General features: G+C 38.0%; 1 protein-coding gene across 16 annotated transcripts in view; it reads right to left on the bottom strand.

Moving 5' to 3' along the window:
• Positions 1–27,934, bottom strand: part of ASXL3 (ASXL transcriptional regulator 3) — a 189,979-nt gene that overhangs the window by 72,895 nt on the left and 89,150 nt on the right. For all 16 annotated transcript variants that reach the window (XM_043889021.1, XM_043889020.1, XM_043889028.1 and 13 more), the window contains 4 exons: positions 26,436–26,557; positions 14,272–14,389; positions 13,198–13,317; positions 1,812–1,975 (listed from right to left, as the gene is read on the bottom strand). In XM_043889021.1, coding sequence (XP_043744956.1) covers positions 1,812–1,975; positions 13,198–13,317; positions 14,272–14,389; positions 26,436–26,557 — 524 coding nt within the window. The remainder of the gene's footprint in view (positions 1–1,811; positions 1,976–13,197; positions 13,318–14,271; positions 14,390–26,435; positions 26,558–27,934) is intronic.

The raw sequence follows: 27,934 nt of genomic DNA on the forward strand, positions 1-27,934 counted from the left end.
CAGTACTCTTGCCTGGAGAATCCCAAGGAAAGAGAAGCCAGGCAGGCTACAGTCCATGGGGTTGTAAGAGCTGGGCACAACTTAGCAGCTAAACCACATTCCTTTTCAAGTTCAACGCTATTCCTCAAATTCAAGCCCTCATTTTGCCTTCTGGAACAACTAAAACGACTTTCTAACAACCCTTTCCACTTTCATACTTCCCATCTCTAACATTCCCTTTTCAGTATTGCCAGAATAATTTCCTTAAGAAGTAGTGATCTTATTACACAGCTCTGCTCAAAAGCCCTCAGTGGCTTTGCACTGCAAACACAGCAGAACACTGTTCAGACTCTTTAGCCTTATACTCAAGGCATCTTCTAAAACTGACTTCTAATTTGTCATTCCAGACACATTGGTACTGTTGTTCCTATAATCCAGACTCTGCTCACAATTTGCTTTTGATTTTGTATATTTGAATATTTCACATAAAACACATCTCCATCTATTTTATTCAAATTCTGCCTATACTTCTAGGCCCAATTCAAGGATCTTGAATTGTCTGTGATTTTTTTTTCCCTTCTACATATAAAAGTTCAATTTACTTTGTGCTTTTCTCTCTAAGTTCACCTGTTTCTAACTCATATTTTCATTATTTAGGAATATAGCTTCTGTATCCAACTAGAGTGTATTTAATCACTGATTCAATAAATATGTAATAGGCACTTACTGTATTTCTATTATTCCAAAGCACCAAATATGTATTATATTCAGAAGTAAATACTGAATAAATTTTCAAACAAAAATGCACAAAAATCAAAATAGTATTTTTCTAAAATGAACAATAATATCCACCAAAGAGATACAAAAGAATGGTAAAAACAGCAGCTCATCAAATTTTAAGTATGTATGAAAGGGTTGGTAAGTTAGCAGAAAATGGAATCAAATAAAAAGCTAAGAATATTTGTTCAAAATAATATGGAAATATTGAATCAACCTTGTGCATATCAATTTATGGATGTGTCTATAGTTTTGAGATGCAAATTTATAAACACATGCATAATATGTCCATCAACTGGAAATTACATAGAGTGTCAACCCTTATTGAAATGAGAATTGCAAGGAAATGTTTCCTTAGTTACCATTTAATAATTTTTGTGAAATTTAATAAAAGTTTATGTGATGAAGTATTTTTTTCTTTTCAAAGGAAACAGCTTTAGAAGATGATTGATGCCTGCTATTATGAGTCTATATTTGTACTTCCTTATTTTAGAAACTTTTCAAAAATACAAAAATACACTTAAAGCATTTCCAGTTCAACTAAAAATAAAGATAAAAAGGTGATTATTTATAGGCAATCATATTCATGATGATAGACTCTCAGAAGCCAACTCCAAATATAAATTTTAAATGCTTTTTGGAAAGAGTTGAGAATGAAAACATTTACATAATTTCTTAGAAACCCTGGCTTTTTATTGCTGCACTTCAATATTCCCTCAGGGCAAAGGAGCAGTTATTTCAAAGATTTATTTGATAATGGAACGTTTGATTTCTTTGTTTTTCCTTCCCAATGTAGGTAGGTCTGTTGTTTCCACTCTATGGCAGTGTGCTATATTTTAAAATTTGAATTGGCTCACTAGTGATAACAAAAAATGAGTCTATTTTGGCAGATTAAGCAAACATACTAATGCCAGCAATAAGTATATAAATTACATAAATATACTAGATTATTACAAAACCATCCACTCAGGTATCAGTCATCTTCGATAGCAGACCTGCTACTTCATAATGATATAACTGGTAACTGATATCAAATGTCTGAAACTTCTACTTACCTGCCTATCCACTTCTGGGAGCAAAAGCAGGAGGTACTGTTGAAAATGCTGAGGTAAGGAAGCAAATGTATGTTTATTTATTAATGCCCTCAAGTTAGTGTTGACAAGAATAGATCCCGGGGTTTCTATGTCAATGTCCTCAGCTTTGGTCCATTTCAAGTGTCCTGTGATAAATAAGCAAGAGGTATGAATTCACTATACATTGGGAAAACATACACCTGTACACACACATATAATGTATACTGAAGGTATATATATATTTGATAATGTATTTAATTGTGTCTCTTTTCAGCGTAGTGATATTTCAGAAGAAAATCTCCAAAGCTTCTTTGCGTTTCTATCTTGCCTTAGTTGTCTTTAATCTTCGTAACGTCTACTTCACTCAATACCATCTGTTTATTTAACCCAAAATAGCACCAGGTCTAGATAAAGTTGATAAAAATATCTGGAACGCAGCATTAAAAATGAGTCAAAAATGCAGGATAGAGCAAAAATACAGGGAATAGATTAAGTAGTCAGGATGCACATTTATAGGAGTTTGAGAATGAAAAAACACAGCAGATCGCAGAGGGGCAATATTTGAAGAGCAAATGTTTCTCCAAGTTTAAGAACTAATAAATGACAAGAGTCCTCAGAAAAAGCAACATACCAAATCACAAAAAGGATAAATACTCATTCCTCCATTTGATGCATTGAAACAGCAAAATATCAAAAATAAAAAGAATATCTTGAAATTATTTTGAGCAAAAACAGATTACCTGCAAAGAGATCAATGTAAGACCCAGGAATTGTATTACCAATAAATAACAGATGACAATGAAATATCTTCAAAGGGCCAAAAGAAAATAAGTTTTGATCTAGAATTTCATTAACAAAAATGTCCTTCTAAATGGCAATGATAGCAATGATATAAGAATATTTTCAGTACTATCCAAAATGGAAATTCTCTCAGATATGCAGATGATACCACACTAATGACAGAAAGAGAAGAGGAACTAAAGAGCCTCTTGATGAAGGTGAAAGAATAGAGTAAAAAGCTGGCTTAAAACTCAGCATTTAAAAAAACCTAAAATGGTGACATCTGGTCCCATCACTTCATGGAAATAGATGAAGAAAAAGTGGAAACAGTAACAGATTTTATTTTCTTGGGCTCCAAAATCACTGAGAATGGTGACTGCAGCCACAAAATTAAAGGATTCTTTCTTCTTGGAAGAAAAGCTATGACAAACCTAGGCAGTGTATTAAAAAGCAGAGACATGACTTTGCTGACAAAGGTCCATATAGTCAAAGTTATGGCTTTTCTGTAGTCATGTACAGATGTGAGAGCTGGACCATAAAGAAGGCTGAGTGCTGAAGAACTGACACTTTTAAATTGTGGTGCTGGAGAAGATTCTTGAAGAGTCCTTTGGACTGTAAGAAGATCAAACCAGTCAATCCTAAAGGAAATCAACCCTGAATATTCACTGGAAGGATTGATGCTGAAGCTGAAGCTCCAATACTTTGGCCACCTGATGCAAAGAGCCAACTCACTGGAAAAAGATAGTGATGCTGGGAAAGGTTGAGCACAAGTGGAGAAAGGGGCAACAGGATGAGAAGGCTGGATGGCATCGCTCTCTCAACGGACATGCTGTTGCTGCTGCTGCTGCTAAGTCGCTTCAGTCGTGTCTGACTCTGTGCGACCCCATAGACGGCAGCCCACCAGGCTCTGCTGTCCCTGGGATTCTCCAGGCAAGAACATTGGAGTGGGTTGCCATTTCCTTCTCCAATGCATGAAAGTGAAAAGTGAAAGTGAAGTCACTCAGTCGTGTCCGACTCTTTGTGACCCCATGGACTGCAGTCTGGTTCCTCTGTCCATGGGAGTTTCCAGGCAAGAGTACTGAAGTGGGTTGCAATTGCCTTCTCCACAATGGACATGAGTTTGCACAAACTTGGGAGATAGTGAAGGACAGGGAAGCCTGGAGTACTGCAATCCATGGGGTTACAAAGAGTCGGACACAATTTAGCAACTGAACAATAATCCCTTAGAGAATCATGCTGAAAAATCACTAGTGCATGCTTTTAACAAAGAAATTAACTCAAAGAATGAATGGGTAGGTTGCAGAAGTAATAAAAAACTAGAAGATGAATAGATATAACTCCAAATAAATACTAACAGTTGAAAATAAAACTAACAGGAATTAAAATGGAAAAAAGAAAAAGAAAACAGTACACACTTGCATGAGAGATGATACAGTGTGACTGGATTGAGACTCTGAATAACTCTGGCACTGTTTGGGAAGAGAGATACCATCTAGTTTTTAACTTTGTTAAAACTCTATAGGTAGAGTCTGTAGGTGCCATTGGGAAAAATAAAAGACTTAGAACTTCCAAATAAATTCCTGGAAAGAAAACTCAATAACATGAAGTCATAAAAGGAGAAAAAAAATTTTCATTAAGTCCCCCAACACAATAAAAAAATATACAAGTGGATTTTCATATTAGTTTTTAAAAGTAACACAATCCAATTATATGCTGCCTTACAAGAGATACACTTAAAGAGCACATGAATAGAAGAAAATGAGGAAAAAAACTCAAAACAGCAGGCAGACATTCAACACAAGAAGAAAAGCAATACCACAATATTAACATCAGATAAAGATAAACAAAGCTTTAAAAATATATATACATTTTTGGGGGTAAGAAAGTAACTCCTTAGGTATAAAATGAATAATTCACTGGGAAAATACAATGACCTTAAGCCTGCATCCATTTAAACTGCATAACATTCAAACTTTAAAATTGAGAGAATTAAAAAGAGAAATTGGTACTCTATAATGCTAGTGGGATATCTGAACATATTTTATCAGACATTAGATGGTGAAGAACCTGCCTGCAATACAGGAGACCTGGGTTCAATCCCTGGATCAGGAAAATCTCCTGGAGAAGGGAATGACTACCCACTCCAGTATTCTTTCCTGGGAAATCCCATGGACAGAGGAGCCTGCTGGGCTACAGTCCATGGGGTCACAAAGAGTTGGACATGACTGAGTGATTGAGATGACAGGTAAAAAACTTGTCTTAAGAATACAGAGGACTTTAAAAACTCTATAATCAATCTTAAGCCAATGAATTTAACATACAGCACTGAACTGAGATAAGGCATTTTTTTCAGTCAGCACTCAAGGAACAGTTAAAAAAAAAACATCCAAAACAGACCAGTGAGTCTCAACAAATACTGAAGAATAATAGAAAATCTTATCTTTTTATCCACAAAGAAGTACACTTAGATATCAATAACAGAAATGTAGCAACTCTCTGGTCTTCCCACACCCATTATATGTTTGGAAACTTGGAAGCAAACTTCTAAGTAATTCTAAGTAATGGAAATTACAAAATATTTAGATTCTAAGTGACATGCCAAAATGTGTAAAAAGCAGCTAAATTGGTTTTAAAGATAAATTGTGCATATTTAAGAGTAGAAAAAATACTGAAAATTCAAGAGTTGAGTGTGCAAATCGAGAAGTTAATGAATGAACTATAGAATAAAAACTGAAGAAGGATTGTCAAGAAGCAGAATGGATATTCATAAATAGAAGAATTATAACCATCAAGAACAGAAAAAGGATTTTTCACATTAACATTAATAAAATAGGTATGCCTCTAATGAGAGATGGCTTAAATAAACATTAATAGGAATAAAGGGTAGGCACATAATTTGAGGTATAGTATAGATTCAAAGGCAAATATAATTACAATGAAAATTAGATTTAAAAAAGTATGTGTGTGCATATGCTCAGTCGTGTTAAGACTGCTACCAGGCTCCTCTGTCCATGGAATTTTCCAGGCAAGAATGCTGGAGTGGGTTGCCATTTCCTTCCTAAGGGAATTATCCTGACCCAGGGATTGAACCTGTATCTCTTGCATCTCCTGCACTGGCAAGCAGATTATTTACCACTGTGCCACCTGAGACAGGTGTAAAAAGCATACTACTATGATTTTAGCCAACACCAGATAAACTAAAATATTTCAAGTTCACAAATTTTCAAATTATATTAAAAATAGCAAACCTCAATAAATTTGTGTAAATTCTTGTAAAATAAATAGAAAACCCTCCTACTCAAAGTGTACACACATCACATATTACAAACAGCTCTGAAGACTAATTTTACCAATACATCAAGCAACTCTCCCACCACTTATCTTATATATATATTTCAGAGAATAGGTAAAGAAAGACAGCTCTTAAATTTACTTTATGAAGTTAATATAACTTCTATTTCAAAATAAGGACATACAAGGATAATACGAGAAAGAGAATTTGTGGCCAATCTCACTTATAAACACAAAAATGTACAACAATTAAAAAAGAAAAAATCTAAAGGATTCCCAAAAAACTCATGACATTTGTTAGGAGTGAAGTCAAAGTGATACAGATGTATGTTTGATTAGCATCTTTATTCTTCTACATATTTAAAGTGTTTCACAGGAAAATAAAATAGACTACCAGGAGAAAGGAATTAGGAAGAAGTTATTTTTTCTCAACAGGGGAGGCAAAGGTAGAACTTAGACACAGAAATGTTGAAAATATAGAAAAGGAATCTGCTTAATTCTAATCAATGGTTGAACTACTCTCCATGAGAGGAAGTTGGGGTCATTTACCAAGGGTGACTTTGGGAGGGAGTATTGGGGAAATGGGAAAATTGTAAAATTGGAAACATGTTATGGACAATGTGAGAAGTCAAACTTATGCTGTCTGTTACTATCTGGCATGGTTCAAAATATTTAAGAGCATCAAAGGGGAAAAAAGAAAGATTCAGAGGTACATAGGCTTTTATGACAGAATCAAAAAACAAGATCTATTTCAAAGATGTCCATCTAAGCAAAAATATTCATTATAATCTCGGAAAAAAGTGCAGATGAACTTATTGCTAAATTTGTTGCCACACAGGATGTTTAATCCCATTTTAATTATCCTAACATACTTACTCTTAATTGGCTTAAGAACAAGCTCATTATATCTGATCTTATCTTATACCTGTCTTATCTTATCAAAGCTGGTACCTCACCTCCCTACACTAATCAGAGGAAGAAAAGATGCAGTTATCTTAGAGTTTAATTCCTGGACACTAGAGAGTATAAGACTTCCCTGGTGGCTCAGATGGTAAAGTGTCTGCCTACAATGTGGGAGACCCGGGTTCGATCACTGGGTGGGGAAGATCCTCTGGAGAAGGAAATGGCAGCCCACTCCAGTACTCTTGCCTGGAAAATCCCATGGACGGAGGAGCCTGGTAGTCTACAATCCATGGGATCGCAAAGAGTCGGACATGACTGAGCGACTAAACTTAAACTTACAGAGAGTATAAAGTAGTTGAAGTCCACACAAGCAAAGAGAAGGGACAATTGCCAAATTGCCACACTAAGTGTCTATACTACAGAAGACAACATTAGGAGTTGACAAAATCATGGGAAAGCGTCTGATCCAGGTCAGGGAAATTATCCTAACCAAAGGGAGTTTGAAGAGCATCAACCTGAGTAAAGGCGGCGGACTCTGGAGCTCTTGTTGGCTTAAAATTTTCTATTTTCCAGAAGGGAAACCCCACAGGATTAGTGCATAAAAGGTCCACAGGAGATACACTAAAGCAGAGGGAAGGAGCCCATCAAAGAGGCAGACCAAAGCCTTATGTTGCAAGAACTGCCCAAAGAAATACAGAAAGAGTTCAAAATCAAAGAGTTCTTCGTTGTCTCAAAAAAATTACAAAGGAATAGATTCTGAAAGAGCTCAGTGAAGAAAAGTAGGCTTTTGAAGAGTGAAGTCTAAAGAAAAAATAATTATCAATGGGCAAAATCTAGCCATCTACAACCTAAATCTGAGGACCCTTCACAAAATGAAGAGACTGTAAAAATTCTATCAGGGAGCATTGACTCAATTACAATATAGTACCATGAGGTTAGTGACAAACAGGGATTATGGTTTAAAAAAAAAAAGATTTTAAAATGTTAATAACCTTGATGAACTCTTTGCAACCCTATGGACTATACAGTCCATGGAATTCTCCAGGTCAGAATACTGGAGTGGGTAGTCTCTGCCTTCTCCAGGGGATCTTCCCAACCCAGGGACTGAACCCAGGTCTCCTACATTGCAGGCAGATTCTTTACCTGCTGAGCCACCAGGGAAGCCCATTTAAAAAATAACATAACAAAAACATGGAGGTTAAGAGGGACTATAAGTGCAATTATCTCCCCCCTTCCTTCAAAATATATTATCCAAAGTTTGACTAGTTAAAAAAATTATCACTTCTATTTCAGTCTGTCACATTTTAACAGCTTTGGAGAGAACTTTCAGATATGAATACATCTTGTGGCAATGTTTAGCCATTTTGTTTTTGGTTTTACTTCCATTCTTTTCTATTATTCAGGCCCAAACTTAATTAAATTTAGTATTTTTAATTGAAATGGTATAATTCGGTTTTTCTAAGATGACCTCTGACTATGGCTACCCATTAGGACATGTCAAATAGTATTTATAAAACAACAGGGAAAGTTATTGCTGATGACATGATTTCGGGTTACTATTCAATTTTTTTTACTTTCCTGCATTAATTTATTTTAAAAATATGTAACATTTTATGAAACCAGCAAAGTTGTAATTCTTCACTACAAAAAGATTAAACCAAATAAAATATACTGGAATGAATCCCAGAAGTTGGGCTCAGCGAGGACATTTATTAAAATCCCCTCAGAGACATCCATTAGAAATTTGGTTTTGTTTAGCAAGCACTTTTTAAACTCCTACTGTGTGACTAGGATGAAGCATAATTATAAATGGTATAGGTCAACGACCTCTAATTCAAGGAACTTTCATTTCAGTTATGGAAATATACAAGAAATTAATACCAAAAAAGTGGTAAGAAAGATTATCATTAATAATTTTTTGTAAATTTCATAATCCATCTCTCAGAAAACTCCATAGGTGAGGTTTTATATGAGTTTTATCCTTTGCTAAGATAAGGATATGGGCTTCCATGGTGGCTTAGTCAGTAAAAAATCCGCCTGCAACACAGGAGACCTGGATTCGATCTGTGGGTCTGCAAGATCCCCTGGAGAAGGAAATGGAAACATTCTCCAGTATTATTACCTGGGAAATTCCATGGACAGAGGAGCCTGGAGGGCTACAGTCCATGGGGTCACAAGAGTTGAACATGACTTAGCGACTAAACCACCAACAAGATAATGATAAAGGACATTAAAACAACTGATTAGGCAAAAAAACCCCACATACTTCAAACTCCATTTTCAGTCAGAACCTACCTTACATCTCACTGATGTGGTTTTTCCACCTAGTCATTTGGTGGTCTAAGACTATACTAATTTTCAAGCCCTGAGATAATAAAAGGGCCCTTGTAGATATTGTTAAGTTTGTTTTCATGCATGTCAGATTAGTATTTTCTACCATGCATGATTCAGAAATGGGAGAGGGACCAACAAGGGTTTGGTTGTTTTTTAATGTAACGTCATCAGAGAAATACTCTTTAGCTCCATTTTCTTTTTCAACTGCATTCACTCAGAGTATCCCACGTTACTATGTCTACTCAGCCAGAGAGCTACTCAGAGAAAATAGCCTTATAATTTTTATACAAAACCCTGGCCAAGAACAAATAAGATAAAACAGAAAAAAAAAAAAAATCTATGCTAAAAGTAGTGGGTTCCCAAGCTGAGTGATGTATCAATACTTCTCATAAGAATTTTAAGATCACTATCAGAACCGGAACAGCTGAGGGACACTGAAGCTTTATTATTACTACCACTATAATACTATCACTCTTCCACCATTACCACCACCACCACGACTGCTTTACTGTGTGCTCCTAACCCTCCCCGGAAAGCTGCCCTGGGAAGGAACCCGAGGACGGTTGGACTGTGGCCCGTCCTTTACTGCAGGGTCCTCGGGAGACACTGGGATTCACTGTGTCCTGGGCCACATACATTTAGATTCCAAGATCCTGTTGAAACCTATTACCTTGGACAGGGTGAATATTCCGCTATTGGACAAATGAAGTAATTGCCAAAGACCAAAAAGAAGCATTCAGGGACAACTAGGAGTATTTTATGTCCTGTGAGGATAATCTAACAATGAGGATCAAACTCTAGATTTAACAATCTGAAGTCTAATTTGGACTGGATTTAATTTCAGAATTACCAGCTGAAGGTAGAATAGACTTAGAGCATTTATTTTCATTCAGAATGATTTCAACAGGCTAGGACTTATATAGCTATCTCTCCATAGAGAAGACAAAGAAGGTTAAAGTTACATTTCTAAAACTGTGTGAATTAGAGGTCTTAACTGGTAGGAGAAGCAGATGACTCTCAGGCTGGCTGGCTAAGGAGCTGGGTGGGCTCATCTGGTTTTGCATTCACCCTGTGTCGGTTCAACAAAGAAAGACATTCCCCAAGAAGCACAGGGTCATTCTTATTCAACTACATAAAAGTAACTACCCTACCTTGCAGAAAACTACAGGATGCCTCACTCATCAAGACAAATTCACTTGCCATCCTGTTACTTATAAATAACTCGCTGGAAACGTATTCAACACCTACTAAATGAGAGAGATATAATGGGTGCAAAAAGTACTACAAAGATAGATGGGAAGTCACTGTTTCTAAGGAAGTAAAAACTTAATGGCAAAGACTGGGGAGCAAAATGTACATATATATATGAAGTAATAAAACCACCCTAAAAAAAACCATCCTGATTCCACAATGTTGCACAGCACACAGAATCTTTTACTCTAAAAGATCCCTAAGGTCACGGAACATCAGAAACATCACTTCCTAAAAGAGGCATGGGATACTATCTGGAGATGGTTACAGTTAAGGCCATTTAACTTTCCTTTGACATGTTTTCACTTCTCATTTTGTAGTGCTGGGCATACACGGGAGGCTTAATCAGTACTACCGACTTCATTTGCACAAAAGAAGCCACTGTCCTCAGCTGGTTGCTGGGTTAGTCAGTCAGCCAGAGTTCCTTCCTAGTAACCAACTTCAGGTAACTTTGGACAGATTTTTACATTAAATGACTTGTTTTAAATCCCACCTTCCAGCAAATCCGTCAGCTGCTAGCTCTCCCTGTGTGTGTAACTAGTGTCCCTACATTTTAACGCCCATGGCAGGCTCACCACACCGTGGATGCTATGTTGCTTTTCATTGGTGCCCACAGGTCTAGGTAGACTAGACATTCAGAACATATCCCCAGATAACAGTTTAGATGTTGGAAGCCAGCCGGCCCCTGGCTTGTATCTTTAGCTATGTCATTTATGGACAACCTCCTTCATCCTCTGGCCCTCAGTTTATTCAGGTGCAAAATAAAAATCATCCTACTGTACAAAATTGAAGTAAATGAGATAACATGGCAAAGTATCTAGTTGTTGTTCAGTCGCTAAATCATGTCCAATTCTTCTGCGGCCCCATGGAATGTAGCCTGCCAGGCTCCTCTGTTCATGGGATTTTCCAGGCGAGGATACTGGAGTGGGTTGCCATTTCCTTCTCCAGAGGATCTTCCCCACCCAGGGATCGAACCCATGTCTCCTGCATTGGCAGGCGAATTCTCTACCACTGAGCCACCAGGGAAGCCCCTCAGTACCTAAACCACTGCATTAAATACAGGGAGTGGGTAAGATTTTACTTTTCCATTCCTTCCTTAAAGTAGCTTCATTATTTCTAGTACTTTGTAGTCCAACAAAAAGCAGGTTAAAAAGAACATGGTGGTTTCCTTTATCGCCTTTTAAATTTGCTAGCAAACGAGCCAAAATACCTTTACTGTATTTTGTTTATGTATAAGATGTTTAGTGGCATGCAGGATTCCTAGGTTATGACAATTAAAACAAGAGATCCTGACTGAAGACTTGAGCATCTGACAGGATCCTGATATGAGTAGTACAAGCCTTGCTGACCTCCCACCCCTGAAGGCAGCTAAGTAAAGAAATGAAGAGGTCCTTGTGCCTTGAATTTTCTTAAACTCATAATATGGTGTTGACTTTCCTAAGTTTGGTAGCACACAGATTTAACAGACGCTCACTAACTTTTTAATTACTTAAGGTATCATAACACGATGTTTTGGGGGACTTGTTTCTTTTTTAGGATATTCTTTATGTATCACTCTCCCGTTACACTTTTCAACTTCAGAAGCTACTTAAAATACTTTAGGAAACTCAAAGATTAGGGGGAAAATGTCAATATATATGTAGGTATGGTTATACTCTAACTTACACATGGGGCCAGACAATAACTATAAAATGATTTAGCCTTGGAAACAATGAAAAAGATAATTATGCTATATTTAAAGAATTTGAAGCAAAAATAAATTCTGTTTTCCCAAAGATCTCTGATATAAGGCTATCTAAACCCTATTACAAAGACTTTACTGAAAACATGTTCCCAGAATTTAACAAAATCTTGGTATAGAGTTGGCAATCAATAAACCTTTACTCAATCAATAAATACATGGGTTAAAATCTTGCTTGAATTTTATAAACAAATAAACTCTGCAAATAAGAATTACCCTAAGTTGCCAAGAAAGTAAGTGGCAGAACCAGTAATAATGTTCAGGTCAATAAATTTGTACTTTCTACCAACCATTTTACAAAATGTTACAATGATCATTACCCTTACTCAGAGATAAAATAACTGAGAGAAATGAAGCCATTAGGTCCAGACATCCAACAGGGCAGGTTTGGTCTAGAATTTTAATGTTCAGCCTAGGATATGTACATTTTCCTCTTTTTCAATTTTCATATTTCTTTTCCCTCTAATGCTGCTGTTGATTTCCTGATGAAAAGTTATCAGGAAGGAAGTCTTCAGAAGAAAACTGGGGCTGACTTGCAGGACCCAATATGTATGTCTCCCACACTTCTCAGCAATTGCACACTGTTTTCTGACAAGCACTACTGAATATTTCAAGCAGCATAAGATGAAAAGCAAGGCAGAGTAGTTTTACTGCAGCGTATCCCAACAGTGTACTCTTTAGTTCCATGAACACTTTATAAAAGTTGCATTTCCCCCCTCCCCCCAGTACAGTGTATTCCAATAAAGTGAAACCCAGTAGCAGGAACAAAACACTGCACATTAGACTGAATCATGACTTGGCAGATAATTGCTTGAATGCGTATATCGTTTTAAATCCCTTATCTTTAGCCTCTGCTCCGTCCAACAATATCATTCACAAATTTAGCAACATGCTTAAAATCATTCCATTGTAATATGTTGCCTTATTTAGCAGCTTTTTTTTGGTTTAGATAAATTGGGAAGATTTAAAATTTTCCTTGTTTAACTATTAAAAGAAAGTTCCTATTATTTCATTCAACAAGATTTAAATCTCTAAAATGAGAAATGTTATAGTCAACTGAACACTCACCTAAACCAGACTTTTTTAATCGCTTTAAGTGCTGACTTGTTTGTTTTCCAGTGGGAGATTTTTGCCCATGTTTCATTTCTTTATCTGAACTGTCTGCTTCACCATTTTTAGATTCAGATCCTAAAAGAGGAAATAGTTATTATGTCATTATCTTCCTCTTGCTGTCCTTGAAAAGAAAAATCTCAAATTGTTTTACCAACCATAGATATAATCTCCTTTTCTAAGAGTTAATACACTGCCTTTGGCCACAATCTGATTCCTCTACTGGATATAAAGAGAAAAGTCCAATAAATCAATCAAACAGAACAAAAAGCAAGAACAGATGGCCTAATAGTGGAGTCAAAAACACATTCACTGATCTGATAGCTTTTAAAAGAAACACTCAGATCTTTTGTGAAAATATATGAATACACTTCAACAATACTATGCCACTTGGAGACGATGCAAGGCCAAGACAGAAAGATGAAGGATGAAGAGAGGGAGAGATCATGCCTTTATGAATAACTACGCTGAAGCAGGAAGAGAAAACGCAAACATCAATCTATAATAAACAGAATGGTACATAGCTGAAAAAGTGACAGAAGGTAAATTAGAAGAAAAGGTCAGGGCTGCACTGAGGTGAGAAGAATGCTGCCAGAACACAAAAACTAATAAACGATTCTTAGATTTTGCAGCAGAGGATGGCAAAACAAATTCACACTCACAGAAGAACGGCTTTTGATGGCATTACATATCAGCATGTGGTCCAGCATTCAAGTTCAGCACTCACACAAAAGCCAAAGCAAAGGAAACCCAGCTAGCGGTACCACACATTTCCTTACATCTACTGACATTCGCAAATGGAGTCCTGTGATGACGAGCAAGACGTGCTTTTGCTTTTTTTTTAAGAGCAAAATGCCCTGTTAGGTTTGAATCACGGAAAGAGTTGAAGGCATAAGAAAAAAAAAAAAATTAAATGAAACCTCAAGTGGAAATAGTATTCAGTTTCAGAGAAAATTCATGACATCTCTCTCTCAGTGAGGAACTCTCCTCCGGGAAGTAACTGGCCAAGCACAGAATATTTTAGCTCTTTACCTGAAGGCGAATCCGACTGCTCATCAGACACCTTTAATGGTGTCAGAACCACACGAGGGACAGTCTTGTTTACCATCATTGAGACTCCATTTCTTCTCTTCTGCTGCTGCCTCAAAGCCTACAAAAACATGATAATAAAACAGAACAGAAACATATAGTCAAAATGATTTCTCATAACTGAATTAAATGATCCACTTGTCTATCACTAGATAGAACCTTTCAGACTTAAAATTCCACAGAGTCACTCATTTGTCAAGACTCTTCAGCGTCACCTTCCTGTCATTTTTCCCTCAAAAGCATAAAATCGGGCTTTGGCTGAGGGCAGAGACCCTGAGACCGTTTTCGGGAGAATTCTGAAAACCAAACAGCATGTGGAGGTTTGTGGCACCCGAGCAGTGGCTTGAGAGCCCATGGAATTGGAAACCATGACTCCCAAAGAAAAGAAATGTAAAATAAATGTTTCGCAACCAGGATAAAAATATATGTGTCTGCACTTCTCTCGCAGGTGCGTCCTCTCCAGTGGGCTGCTCAGTCAATCAAGTTAACACCGAGTGTCATCAGTATGTGCGGCAGGTAAGGACTCCAGTATTGATGCACTCACTCAGCCGTGGGGAGCGCTGCACAAAATCACTGAACATGGCAGGAATCATTTATTTCTGTGAAGGGAATCAGTCCTAATCTTGGAAACCTTGCAGCACTTGGCTCCTGTCTGCTTGACTTTGGGCATTAACCTTCAGAACACGAACATGACGGCGTTCTGGCAAATCCAGGCGGGGAGGGGGTCGGGGGGGTGGGGGAGATTGATACGAGAATAAATTGCTCCAAATGGGAGTGCTTTGTGTTTCATAAATGAATCGGCCGTGGTGATGGTAATGTAATAAAAAGACATTGAAAAGTTTTGAAATACAGCTTATCTAGCTGATCGTTTTACGCAGAAAATTACCCGTAATAAAAAGGGGCTTAAGCATACACAATTGAAGAGACATTAAATTCATGGTTCCAGGAATGCTAAAACTCCTCAGAAGGGTACAAGGCTGACCACAGACAGTCTCCAACCTTTTTATTCCTGGTTTCTGTGTAATTTCTACCAATTTTATAACATCTCAGTTACTTGATTAATGTTCTTTGACCAGTAATTGTCACTGTCTCCTGAAATGCTGTATTGACTCTCTATCCCCCGGCTGACAGAAACCACACTAGTTTATGTGCAAGGTGTTTTACCTGAATGTCCAACTTGTTGACCATAAAATTTAGCAATCAAATAATTACAGGTGTGTAAAACTAAATATCACTTAAATGAGAGAGAGCATATTCAGATGAGAGTTAAAACCAGATGGGGAAGTGAATAGCTTAGGAAATCTCTTATAAATGATACTGTTGCTAACAATAATAGAAGACATTTTCCCTTCAATTCTTACATTTAATGAGTTTATAAAGTACCAGCCACTTGGGGAGGGGCGGGGGGTGGGGCATGGGGGACAGAAGATACAAAGATGATAAAGATGCCATCCTCCTCATGAGAGTTCATGTGCTATATAAAATATTTACAACATTTACTCTTTCATTAAGGTGTGTACATAATTGCATACATTTCCCTAGCCCTGTGTAAGAACTCCAAGTACTTTATAGACATTAACCTACAATTCAACATAAAACAATATAAGGCAAGGCAGTACCTTAAATTATAATTAAGCCCACCTTTGCCCACTATGTAAGGTAAGACTTCCCAAAGCAATTAAAACCTATATAAAGAGTGATCATTTTTTTAGGAGTCTACATAGATTTCAAATTTTTTCCTTGGCAATCCTAATAGCTATTTTAAAAATATTCTTTTAAAGGCACGGTGGGGTGGTGTATTTTGGAAAATGTTGATTAAAGAAAAAAGAGATGATACAATCAGAGGCTTAGAAGCCAGAACCACAAAGTCAAAGGTGACATGTCTTTTTATAGTGTTTGTGGTAAATTATTATTAAAATAACAAAAATTTTGCCCTTAAGTCTTAGAGCTAAGACTCTATTATAGAAAAATTAGCAGTTGGACAGAAATAAACCAAGATATCAATAATATGAAAAGAAAAACCCAGAACTGCCATATGACCCAGCAATACCACTTCTGGGCATACACACTGAGGAAACCAGATCTGAAAGAGACACGTGTACCCCAATGTTCATCGCAGCACTGTTTATAATAGCCAGGACATGGAAGCAACCTAGATGCCCATCAGCAGACGAATGGATAAGGAAGCTGTGGTACATATACACCATGGAATATTACTCAGCCATTAAAAAGGTTTCATTTGAATCAGTTCTAATGAGATGGATGAAACTGCAGCCCATTATACAGAGTGAAGTAAGCCAGAAAGATAAAGACCATTACAGTATACTAACACATATATATGGAATTTAGAAAGATGGTAATGATAACCCTATATGCAAAACAGAAAAAGAGACACAGAAGTACAGAACAGACTTTTGGACTCTGTGGGAGAAGGCGAGGGTGGGATGTTTCGAGAGAACAGCATTGAAACATGTATATTATCTATGGTGAAACAGATTACCAGCCCAGGTTGGATGCATGAGACAAGTGCTCGGGCCTGGTGCACTGGGAAGACCCAGAGGGATTGGGTAGAGAAGGAGGTGGGAGGGGGGATCGAGAAGGGAAATACATGTAAATCCATGGCTGATCCATGTCAATGTATGACAAAAACCACTACAATATTGTAAAGTAATTAGCCTCCAACTAATAAAAATAAATGGAAAAAAAATTTTAAAAAAAGAAAAGAAAAGAAAAACCCATGGCTATTTTGAATTTTAAATGGTCAAGCTGGAGCAAAGGTAGGGATAAGGAATGTCAGTCAATAACGAGCCCATTTCAATGGTCTCAATGATTTTTTCTGAATATATGTTTCCTACTTAGAAATTTGAACATTATTTCTTGGTACAGCATGTTCTAAAATACTGAAATGCAACATTGCATGCTTGTAGGTGATGAAAACTTTGTCGATCTTTCTTTTTTTTTTTTGCCTGTACTGTGTGGCAATGCAGAATCTTCTTATTGCCTGCCTACCAGGGGTACAACCCACACCCCATGCAGTAGAAGCATGGAGTCCTAACCACTGGATGCCAGGGAAGTCCCAATATGCCTACCATTGAAATGACTTTTGCTCTTTAGTTCTTCTATGTGTTTGCTAAAGTCTCTTTAGTAAGTGATGATGGGAAAATGGGACAGCTGCATGTAAAAAATGAAATTAGAACACTCCCTAATACCATATACAAAAGTAAACTCAATTGGATTAAAGACCTAAACCTAAGGTCAGATACTATAAAACTCTTAGAGGAAAATACAGGCAGAACTCTTTTTTGACACACCTCCTAGATTAATGAAAATAAAAACAAAAATAAACAAGTGGGACCTAATTAAACTTAAAAGCTTTTGTGAAGCAAAGGAAACCTAGAAAAAATGAAAAGAGAACCCTCAGACTGGGGGAAAATACTTGCAAACGAAGTAACTGACAAAAGATTAATCTCTAAAATATAGAAACAGCTCATGTAGTTCAATATCAAAAAACCAAACAACCCAATGAAAAAAATGGGTGCAAGTCCTAAATAGACATTTTTCCAGAGAAGACATTCAGATGGCCAATAAGTGTGTGAAAAGTTGTTCCACATCACTAATTATTAGAGAAATGCAAATCAAAACTACAGTGAGGTACTACCTCACATCAGTTAGAATAGCCATCATCAAAAAAATCTACAAACAGTAAATGCTGGAGAGGATGTGAAGAAAAGAGAACCCTTTCACACTGTTGGTAGGAATGTAAGGCGGTACAGTCACTGTGGAGAACAGTACGGAGGTTCCTCAAAAAACTAAAAACAGAACCACTGTATGATCCAACGATCCCACTCCTGGATACCCCTGACGAAAACCATAAAAAGATACATGCATCCCAATGTCTACTGCAGCACTGTTTACAACAGCCAGGACACACAAGCAGCAACTGTCAATCAGCAGAGGAATGGATAAAGAAGGCGCGGTACATACATACAATGGAATATTGTGTGCATGCTCAGTCACTTAATCATGTTTGACTCTTTGCAACCTCGTGGACTATAGCCCATCAGGCTCCTCTGTCCATGAAATTTTCCAGGCAAGAATACTGGAGTGGGTTACCATTCCCACTCCAGGGGATTTTCCCAACCCAGAGATGGAACCTGCGTCTCCTGCATTAGCAGACAGATTCTTTACTACAGATTCTTTATTACCTGGGAAGCCCAAAATGGACTATTACCCAGTCATAAAAGTGAACAAAACAGTGCCATATGCAGAGACATGGATAGACTTGGAGTCTGTCGTATAAAGTCAGAAAGAGAAAAAAACAAACATTGTATAACACAGTTTATCTGTGGAATCCAGGAAAAATGACACAGATGAACTTACTTGTAAAGCAGAAATAGAGACACAGATGGAGAGAACAAACTTATGGATACCAAGGGGAGAAAGAGAGATGGGATGAATTGGGAGTTTGGGATTGACATATGTACACTATTGATACTATGTATTAAAATAGATATTTAATGAGGACCTACTGCATAGCACAAGGAACTCTACTCATTGTTCCGTGGTACCTAAATGGATAGTATATTGTAAAAACAGGAGATATATGTATACATGTAACTGATTTTCTTTGCTGTATAGCAGAAACACAACACCATAAAGCAACAATACTCCAGTAAAAATCAATAAAAAAAAAAACACTGTTCTAAGTGTATTAAAAATATACACTTTGTTTGCCTTACCTCTGAAAAACAGGCATTATTTTCTATTCCGACTAACATTTCTAGGGTCAAATAAGCAAAAACTGGGAAGCCTTTGTTTACTATGATGCTAGTATCTAGCAGCTGAACTCAGGAGTATCGGGATTCAGGTATCAGAGAGGGCATCTTGATTACGTTTACTAGATCCATAGTCATTTTAGGGTGAGTCATTTTAGGATACCCTGCAGATTCCAATTCATTTTCTAGAAAGCAGGACTTATTTGGCTGTGGACACTGGGAATACCCTCCAAGCAGATCAGAATACGGATAGAGGAGAAAAAAACAATGCTGACTTAAATGAGATGTCTGGGATAGTTTGGGATGACTCTCAACGGTAGAACTCCAGCGTTTGTTATGTGCATGAGGTGGGCAGTAAAGTGATTTGGAGTCCCCCACGGCAGGGCATACATTCTGCAAATAAAGAAGCTAGCTGCTCAAGGTTTGTTTGGTTTGGTTATATAACTATATTTCTGCAACTACGTGCACATCGGCCACTCGTCACATGCTGCATGTCTCCTGACATTCCCCCGAAAAACATGCAATGCTTTCTGGACCATGCTGGCTAGGGTAAGATGATGACAAGGGGTAGACTGCGGACTGCAAAAGCACATACCCACTGGAAGGGGAGTAATGACTCAAGAGAAGAAACGCAACTGGACTTTTTGGTGAGGTTTCCTGTTTTAAACAATGTGCCTGACAAAGAGGATTCTGAGCCAAATTCAGCTGAGGGGAACCACTTTTTGATACTTACTAGACATCATTCCCAGGGTTTCTCAACCTCCCCGAATAAATGAGTCTGACCCACTGCCTGAATTATTCGAATTCCCCTCCTCTACTGGGCTGACTTGCAGCACAACAGGGGCTGCAGAGCTGTCTTAATGCCTGTGAGGTATGGGGCTGCAGAGTCAGAGAAAGACTTAACTCATAAGCTGAGTAATGCTGGGCAAATTACTTGGGTAAATGCCCCTGCAAGACAGAGACAACAGTGTTGGTAAGATATCTTAAATAGGAACACCACAGAGCTATGGTTTAATAGGCTTTTGGGGGATGGTCGATGGCTACCTGGCTTCCTCTCAGGGAGTCCTCTGAGGCTATGTCTAGCACCCCCTTCACAACAGGATACTCGTGTACCCCATTACCCTTAACTTTATCCAGTTATCCTTAACATCATCCATTATCCTTTTAGCTTCAGCTAAAATTCCAAGAGAACAAGAAAACTGCCTATTTTACACTAGAAATACAATAGAAGAGAAATGAAATTTACTTCGTAATTGTCTAAGCTTGGGTATCCCAACCTGGAAATATACATCCACGTAATAGATCAAGAAAATATGATTAGGAAGGCCACTTTCAATGGTCATGGAAGATCTGCTCTGCACAAGGATACCCTGTGAAGGGAGATTATTTTGTTGTGACAACATGAGGATTGGATGGCTATTTCTATTGCATACCATAAGTTTTACTTAGCTAGTGGTGGCCCTGTTGATCAACCTATAACATGGTTTTAATTTGTCATTGATATTATACAAAAAGTCTTACTGTCTCAGTCTAGATTCATTTTAAGAGGAAGATGTCAATGAGGTGCCTCTAACTACTCAACTCTTAGGTATATGTTGGTATGCTAATGGAATTATCTCATTGAACAACTTTAAATCCTAATTTAAAGTCTAGAAAGAAGCAATATTGAAACTAAACAAAAAAGCAGATGGCATGTGTAAATACAGTCCACTATAAAAGCTGCCCATACATGTAACGTCCTCATGTCCAAACTACACAGGGTACATCGAACTTGCCAAGTTTAGTATTTCCAGGTATCATTCAACATGAAAGAAACTTACAGGCTTACACCTGGAAATAGACTTACTTATTAAAGGAAACCAACATAACAGAGCAAAACCAGTCTAGGAAAGTAAAGATCATATCACACATCAACTACAATTCTGGCTTTAAGTGAAAAGAGAGAAATCAAAAGATGCTGAGTGAGTATTCTTTTCTCTTGAGATGTATTACAATATTCTCTTGTAAAAAGAGACAGAAAATCTTTAGATAAACATTTTATTTTAAAAGAAAAAAGCTTGGGAAAACTCTAAAAGTATAGAACAATTCTCATTTCCACCTCAATGAAAAATAAAGTAAAATCTAAAGTCAGAGGCTTTTATGTTAACTTGGGATTTACATAAAGAAGTAATACCTTCGTTTGTTTTCACAGAGAAAGAAGAGCAACAGTGGAATTTAAGAATGCACTGGATGCGGTAAGCCCTTCACTGAAAAATCTGAAAACAGCACATGCTGCGAATGCTGAAATAATGAGAAATACACACATATGAAACAGCTGGCTGTGTCAGGCACCACCAACGGGCATTGTTGCTGGTACGCTAAATGTCAACACCCACGTTCAGAAACTGCTATCGGGCAACACAACCTTTGGAATTTCACAGTATTGGTCAAACATATAAAGTGGAAGCAAAATACCAAGAATATGTCTACTTTGTGATACAAAGAGGGAAAAGGATCTGCAACTTTATGAATAAATTCTACCATCCTAAATAAATAATGAAGAAGGTCAAAGAAACCAACAGGAACAAGATGGAAAGGTTCTGTTGTCCATCATGTTACCTCCCCTCGTAACACAGCTCATCTTTTTTTAATCTTGCCTTTGATTCTGCTGTTTAGAAACTTCCAAAATTTAATCTTCCTTAATTATGCTTCCTTGAAATTCAAAATATAATCATTTCACACTTTTTAGGATCATTACAGCTAAAATATCAAGGCAGAAAGAAGACAGGGAACAAGGTAATCATCAGCAATCTGCTATTCTCCAGAGGCTTCTCATTATTATTTTGAAGATGCTATTCAGAAAAATAACTACTGAAATAACAACACATTATTCATGCAGTTAAACTCCACATATGATATGAACTAATGTTCCGATGATTAGAAAGTTAAAGGGACCCAAACATTAGGAGCAATGAAAATACCCTACATCAACAGACAAGGGGCATTCTAGCTTTCACAATGTCCAGCCTATAATTACACCGCAATCAAGAGCAGTGCACAGTTAAGTACCCACTCACGGCGGCAACATGCTCTGGGTTGGGGGTGGGGGCTTCAGAGCTGGCGAATTTTATCTGGCTTGTTTGGCATGAGGTTCGTTTTAGAAGAAGCAATTAAAAATTTTTTTTTATTTATTATTGACCGTGCTGGGTGTCTTCATTGCTGTGTGGGCTTTTCTCTAGATGCAGTGGCTTCCCTTGTTGCCGAGGACGAGTTTACAGCTCTCGGGCTTCAGAGGTTGTGGCTCGTGGACTCCAGAGCACAGGCTCAGTAGCTGTGGCGCATGGGCTTCATTATTCTGTGGCATGTGGGATCTTCTCGGACCAGAGAGCGAACCCATGTCTCCTGCACTGGCAGGTGGATTCTTTACCGCTGAGCCACGAGGGAAGCCTGAGGTTTGTTTTAAATTATTTTTCTTCACTATGTGCTGTGCTGTGCTTAGTCGCTCAGTCATGTCTGACTCTTTGCGACTCCAAGGACTGTAGCCCGCCAGGCTCCTCTGTCCATGGGGATTCTCCTGGCAAGAGTACTGGAGTGGATTGCCATGCCCTCCTCCAGGAGACCTTCCCAACCCAGGAACTGAACCGGGGTCTCCTATGTATCAGGCAGATTCTTCACCAGCTGAGTTACCAGGGAAGCCATTTCTTCACTATACTTACGTGTAAAAAGCTAATGGATTTTTTTTTCACCTTCTTTTTCTAAGAATCTACACTGTGCAATATAGAGCTAAAATACAAAAGCCCTACTGACTCCAAATATACTCCTAGTAAAATGATAAAAGCTACTATATTTAAGTATCTACCTTTAATATGTGCTGATACTGAACACAAGCAGTCTTTGTTAGGAAATAATATTCTTCTTTGAAAAAAACTATCTTATTTTGGCTGTGCTGTGCGGCATGAGGGATCTTAGTTCCTAGACCAGGAACTGAATGCATGCCTCCTGCATTGGGAGATGGAGTCTTAACCACTGGACTGTCAGAGAAGCCCAGAAATAATATTCTTAATGACTATGCTTTCCTTACATTATACAAATACTCGGGAATGCAAGTTTCCTTGGATAATGTCAAAATCCATGTATCCTATTACACTCCTGTTGTTGTTTTTGGTTGCTAAGTTGTGTCTGACTCTTTTGCGACCCCATGGACTGTCTACCAGGCTCCTCTGCCCATGGGATTCTCCAGGCAACGATACTGGAGTGGGTTGCCATGTTCTTCTCCAGGGGATCTTCCTGACCCAGGGATTGAACCCACATCTCCTGTAATGCAGAGGAATTCTTTACCACTGATGCACCTAGGAAGCATATTCTAAAAGGAACTAATAGTTGAGAGGGCAGAATCTGAAACTGTGATTCTGGGTTCAAATGTCATCTTCAAAATGTACTCACTGGACAGTCTTGGGTAAGTTTTCTAGTTCCTCTGGGCTGTAGCTTCCTCATTTGAAACATAGTTTAAAGGATTACTTTAAAAGATTTGTGTGAGGATTAAATGGCATAGTGCCTGTTAAATGCAGAGCATAAAAATAAATGACAAGCTAATATAATTATTATTAGGGTTATTCGGCTGGCCCTAGGTTCTTAAGATTATGATTCATGCTGTGAGATTATGTTTTATGTGTATACACAAAACATATTCATAACCACAGAACACATACATATAAATATATAACAGTATATACACTTACAAAGAATTCTACATGGTCATGGCCATTCAACTATCAAAAAGAAAGCTGCAAATCTGCTGAGGCTGCTGCAATTCAAAATGCCACATGTTCAGTCAATTTTTGAAATGCTGCCTTAAGAAACTCAGCAATTACAAGGAATCTGGCAAAATTCTACAAGAAGAGCTTTTCTTCTAAATGTATTTTCAATACGAATTTGATTATTAATCAAACATTAGCATATCTGCTATATACTGTGCCACACTGTTCTGTCCGGGTGACTAATTTGTTACCTGGTTATAGGCTCAAAGGTTAAAGCATCTGGCTGCAATGCAGGAGACCCGGGTTTGATCCCTAGGTCAGGAAGATTCCCCTGGAGAAGGAAATGGCAACCTACTCCAGGTATTCTTGCCTGGAGAATCCCATGGACAGAGGAGTCTGGTGGGCTACAGTCCACGGGGTCGCAAAGAGTTGGACACGACTGAGAGACTTAACTTTCACTTTAACTTAACTTTATAAAACAGGAAGTTTTAAGACATTAACAAATAGCTCTCTCAGGTCATTAAGCAGCTTACAGGGCTGGCTTCTTAAAGTAAGGTTTAGATGCTAATCAAGCAAGTGGTACTTCCCATGGACACATGATCTACAAAAAATGAAACAAACAAACAAAAAAATACCCAGGAACTCAAAACTGTGTCATGTTTTAGTAATTGTTAAAAAAAGTTCAAAGGATATGAAACAAACATGAAGAAAGTTAAAAATAATGTGACATGACAATAAAGAGATGTGAATGAATAGCTTTCCATTCACATGGAGGAGGAATTCACAGTGTACACAGTTTCTAAATCATTGTTCTTCAGAAGTATGAGTTCCGTTTATGTTTGCATCTACGCTTCTTAAACGCTCAAGTTAGCAGTACCCAGTTTTGCATCTTTTGTTCCATCCTGGTTGGTATCTTAGTACCTGCATCCAGTTTCCCACTTGAATCAGCCTTTTCCCCAGGCTTCCCTACCATCATCCCTACTTTATTTCATCAGGGAAAAAGGGATCTCCACACTGAATTTAATTTTGTTCTCTGGCATCTAAAATATTTCACAAGAGTAAGGACACAAATGGCCAGCTCAGTATTTGACCTCTGTAGGATGAAACACTGTTACTACCTTAAATATAATACCAGTGAAGGGAGATACTGTGATTTTAGTAGCTAATACAGAATTAAAAAGTAACAGAATGCAGTATAAAAATGTTGTTTCCTTCTTAAAGTTTCCTAGTTTGAAATAGAGGAGTAGGTGGAGACATTCTAACTTCAAGAGATTGGATGTGAATATTAAGTAGCTTTATATGCATGTGAGACTTTAAAAATGTTTCTAACTTTATTTAAAAACATGGCCTCTTTTTCCTTCTTATAAATCTATCCTTTAGAATGACACCTCTATTACTAGACTTGGTAAGGGTCAGCAAGGGGTGAGGTGGAGGTGGCTGTCACAAAATGATGAAAATAAAAAATCAGCAAAGTAGTTAAACAAAGGAGAACCATGAATTCAGGGCTAAATATTGAGCTCTGCATTTATGTGAGCTCTGCATTTACTGACATTAGTAGTAATATAATCATGCACTCTGCCCACAGCATCTCTTTCTTTTCTTTTGGACACATGCAGCATTTCTGGGGTGGCGGCTGTAGCTAACATTTACTGAGTGATTATTATGGGCTACACATTCACTTTACCACCTCCTTTCAGCTTATCACCTCGCGTAATTCTTGGATCATTCCCAGATGAAGGGTACCTTTATTTTCTACATCTTCTAGAGGAGGAGTTTAAGATTCAGAGAAATGTGGCTCACCCAGCGTCACACAGTGAGTAGCAAGGGTTGAAACCAGGTTATGTCTGAGGGGTAAAGAATGCAATTGCAATGGAGGAGACCCAGGTTCAATCCCTGGGTCAGGAAAATTCCCTAGAGAAGGGAATGGCTACCCACTCCAGTATTCTTGCCAGGAGAATTCCATGGCCAGAGGAGCCTGGCAGGCTACAGTCCATGGGGTTGCAAAGAGTTGGATACGACTGAGCACTTTCTTTCTTTCTCGAGTCCACTGTTATAACCACACTTGTCACCACCATCTCTGGACAAGGACACACAGGTCAAGACTGCTTATGTAATGTGGGGATGATACTATTCACCACCAAACACACTGATGGATGGTCAAGATACAGGGAAGCCACAACTGCTATTTTTCTTATTTATAACAATGCATTTCGGTAACAAGAAAGAAATTACATTTCTTTTTGACGTCAACTATCAGATAAACATGAGACCATAAGCAGAGACAGTATTTTCAAAATATGTGTATGAACAAGCAATATATTTGCTCTAAATCACACACACACACACACACACACACTTAAGTTCTGTATGTTTCCAAACACACTTTCCCTCCTCTATTTTACATCAAAGTTCTCAGCCAAGCCTCTTGTAGTCTGCAGCATAAAGTCAGCGTACTGGATATTAGGGGGTGGCTGAATCTAAGGCATCTCTGCTGCTTTCGGATTACTACATTCTTATTTATTTTGCTTTTTATGCATAACCTTCTATCTTAAGTAGGCAGAACTGAGAGACAAAGAAGAAATGCCAGCGACCTTACCTGTTTGAGAGCCTTTTTGGTGTGTTGCTGAAAGGAAGACACTAACTTGCTCTGCACTGCTGTGTTAGGAAGGCTTGAATCTCGGGTGGAAGACGCCTCATCGGTTACCTGCTTCGCACACACTAGATACAGAGAGATAATGATATTACTAATTTGAATTCCTTTTTTTATATCCACTGTAATTAACTCACTTGGAGCTTTTCTCCAATTGAAAATGGATACCTAAAATAAGGCAAAATAGCACAGTATAAAGATGAGTATCTCAATCTGAAAGAACGGATCATTTAATAACTCTGTGGCCACAGTTACACTGAACCTCTCTAAGCCTCAGTTTCTTTACCCACTAATTGATGATAATTTCAATGTTCTGGGCTACTGTACAGACATAAAAAAGAGCACGGTATCTGTCTCAAGAGGTGGGAGTCAGTAGGTACTTTCTGGAGGTGAGTAGGCAGATCGGGCAATTCATAACATTTTGAAGAAAGAATCTACATTAATGAAATTGTTTTCAATCTACCAACCTCAGAATCCCCTGGAGAAGGGAATGGCTACCCCCTCCAGTATTCCTGCCTGGAGAATTCATGTACAGAGGAGCCTGGTGGGCTACAGTCCATGGGGTTGCAAAGAGTCAGATACAACTAATCGACTGACACTTTCACTTTTCAACCTCAGAGGTACTATGAATCTTCCCTTAAAAGCCCTCCGTCTATAGAATCTATACACTGGGGTGTGTGTATATCCTCTTCTATGGGCCAAAGTACATAGCATGGAGAAGGAAAAATGAAATGTGAGACGCCGAGTGTCAACTGAAGGTAATTATTTTTAAGAAAATCATGGACTCTGCAGATTACAATATAATCTACCCATTTTTACTACAGTCAAGCCTTTCAGGTGCCTCATCTCTGGAAGTCAAGTTCACTGTCATTTCTGCTCTGGAACACCTGTGCTGGAGCTCCAACGCTTCTTTCCGTCCTCCTCAGACACTCTGCCTGAGAGACTGGGTCTCACACCGATGTGACTGTGGCAGCAGCAGAGATAGAAGGCCTTTTCTCTGTACTCCAGGGGAGGGTGAATTTATGTGGAAAATCCACATGAGGAAGCACTGTGATTAGTGGTAAATGGAGGCATATGTCAAAGGCAGGAGGCAAGAGGAAGTCATATGGAAGAAAATAACTTGAGAACATATTGTAAATGCTTAAAATAAGCTTTCTTAAGGGCACCAGGGTTAACACTAATCTAAGAAAAATTTCCAAGGAACAGGAGCTCGGGACAATTCTGACCTGAGTGTGAAAGGTGGGTGGATGAGTTAAACATGATTCTAGTCACATTGTAGAGTAATTTTACTCCAATAAAATTTAAAACAAACAAACAAAGAAATGGAGACATATGCATGTGGCAGTGTTGACAGCACTGCTTCGGGTAGAATAAAGCTCACGCTGACTAGAAATGGAAAATGTACCCATGAAAGAGGATGCCCAGGCAAAAGAGTGAATCGAGTT

The sequence above is a fragment of the Cervus elaphus genome, chromosome 27, assembly GCF_910594005.1.
Source record: "Cervus elaphus chromosome 27, mCerEla1.1, whole genome shotgun sequence".
Lineage (NCBI taxonomy): Eukaryota > Metazoa > Chordata > Mammalia > Artiodactyla > Cervidae > Cervus > Cervus elaphus.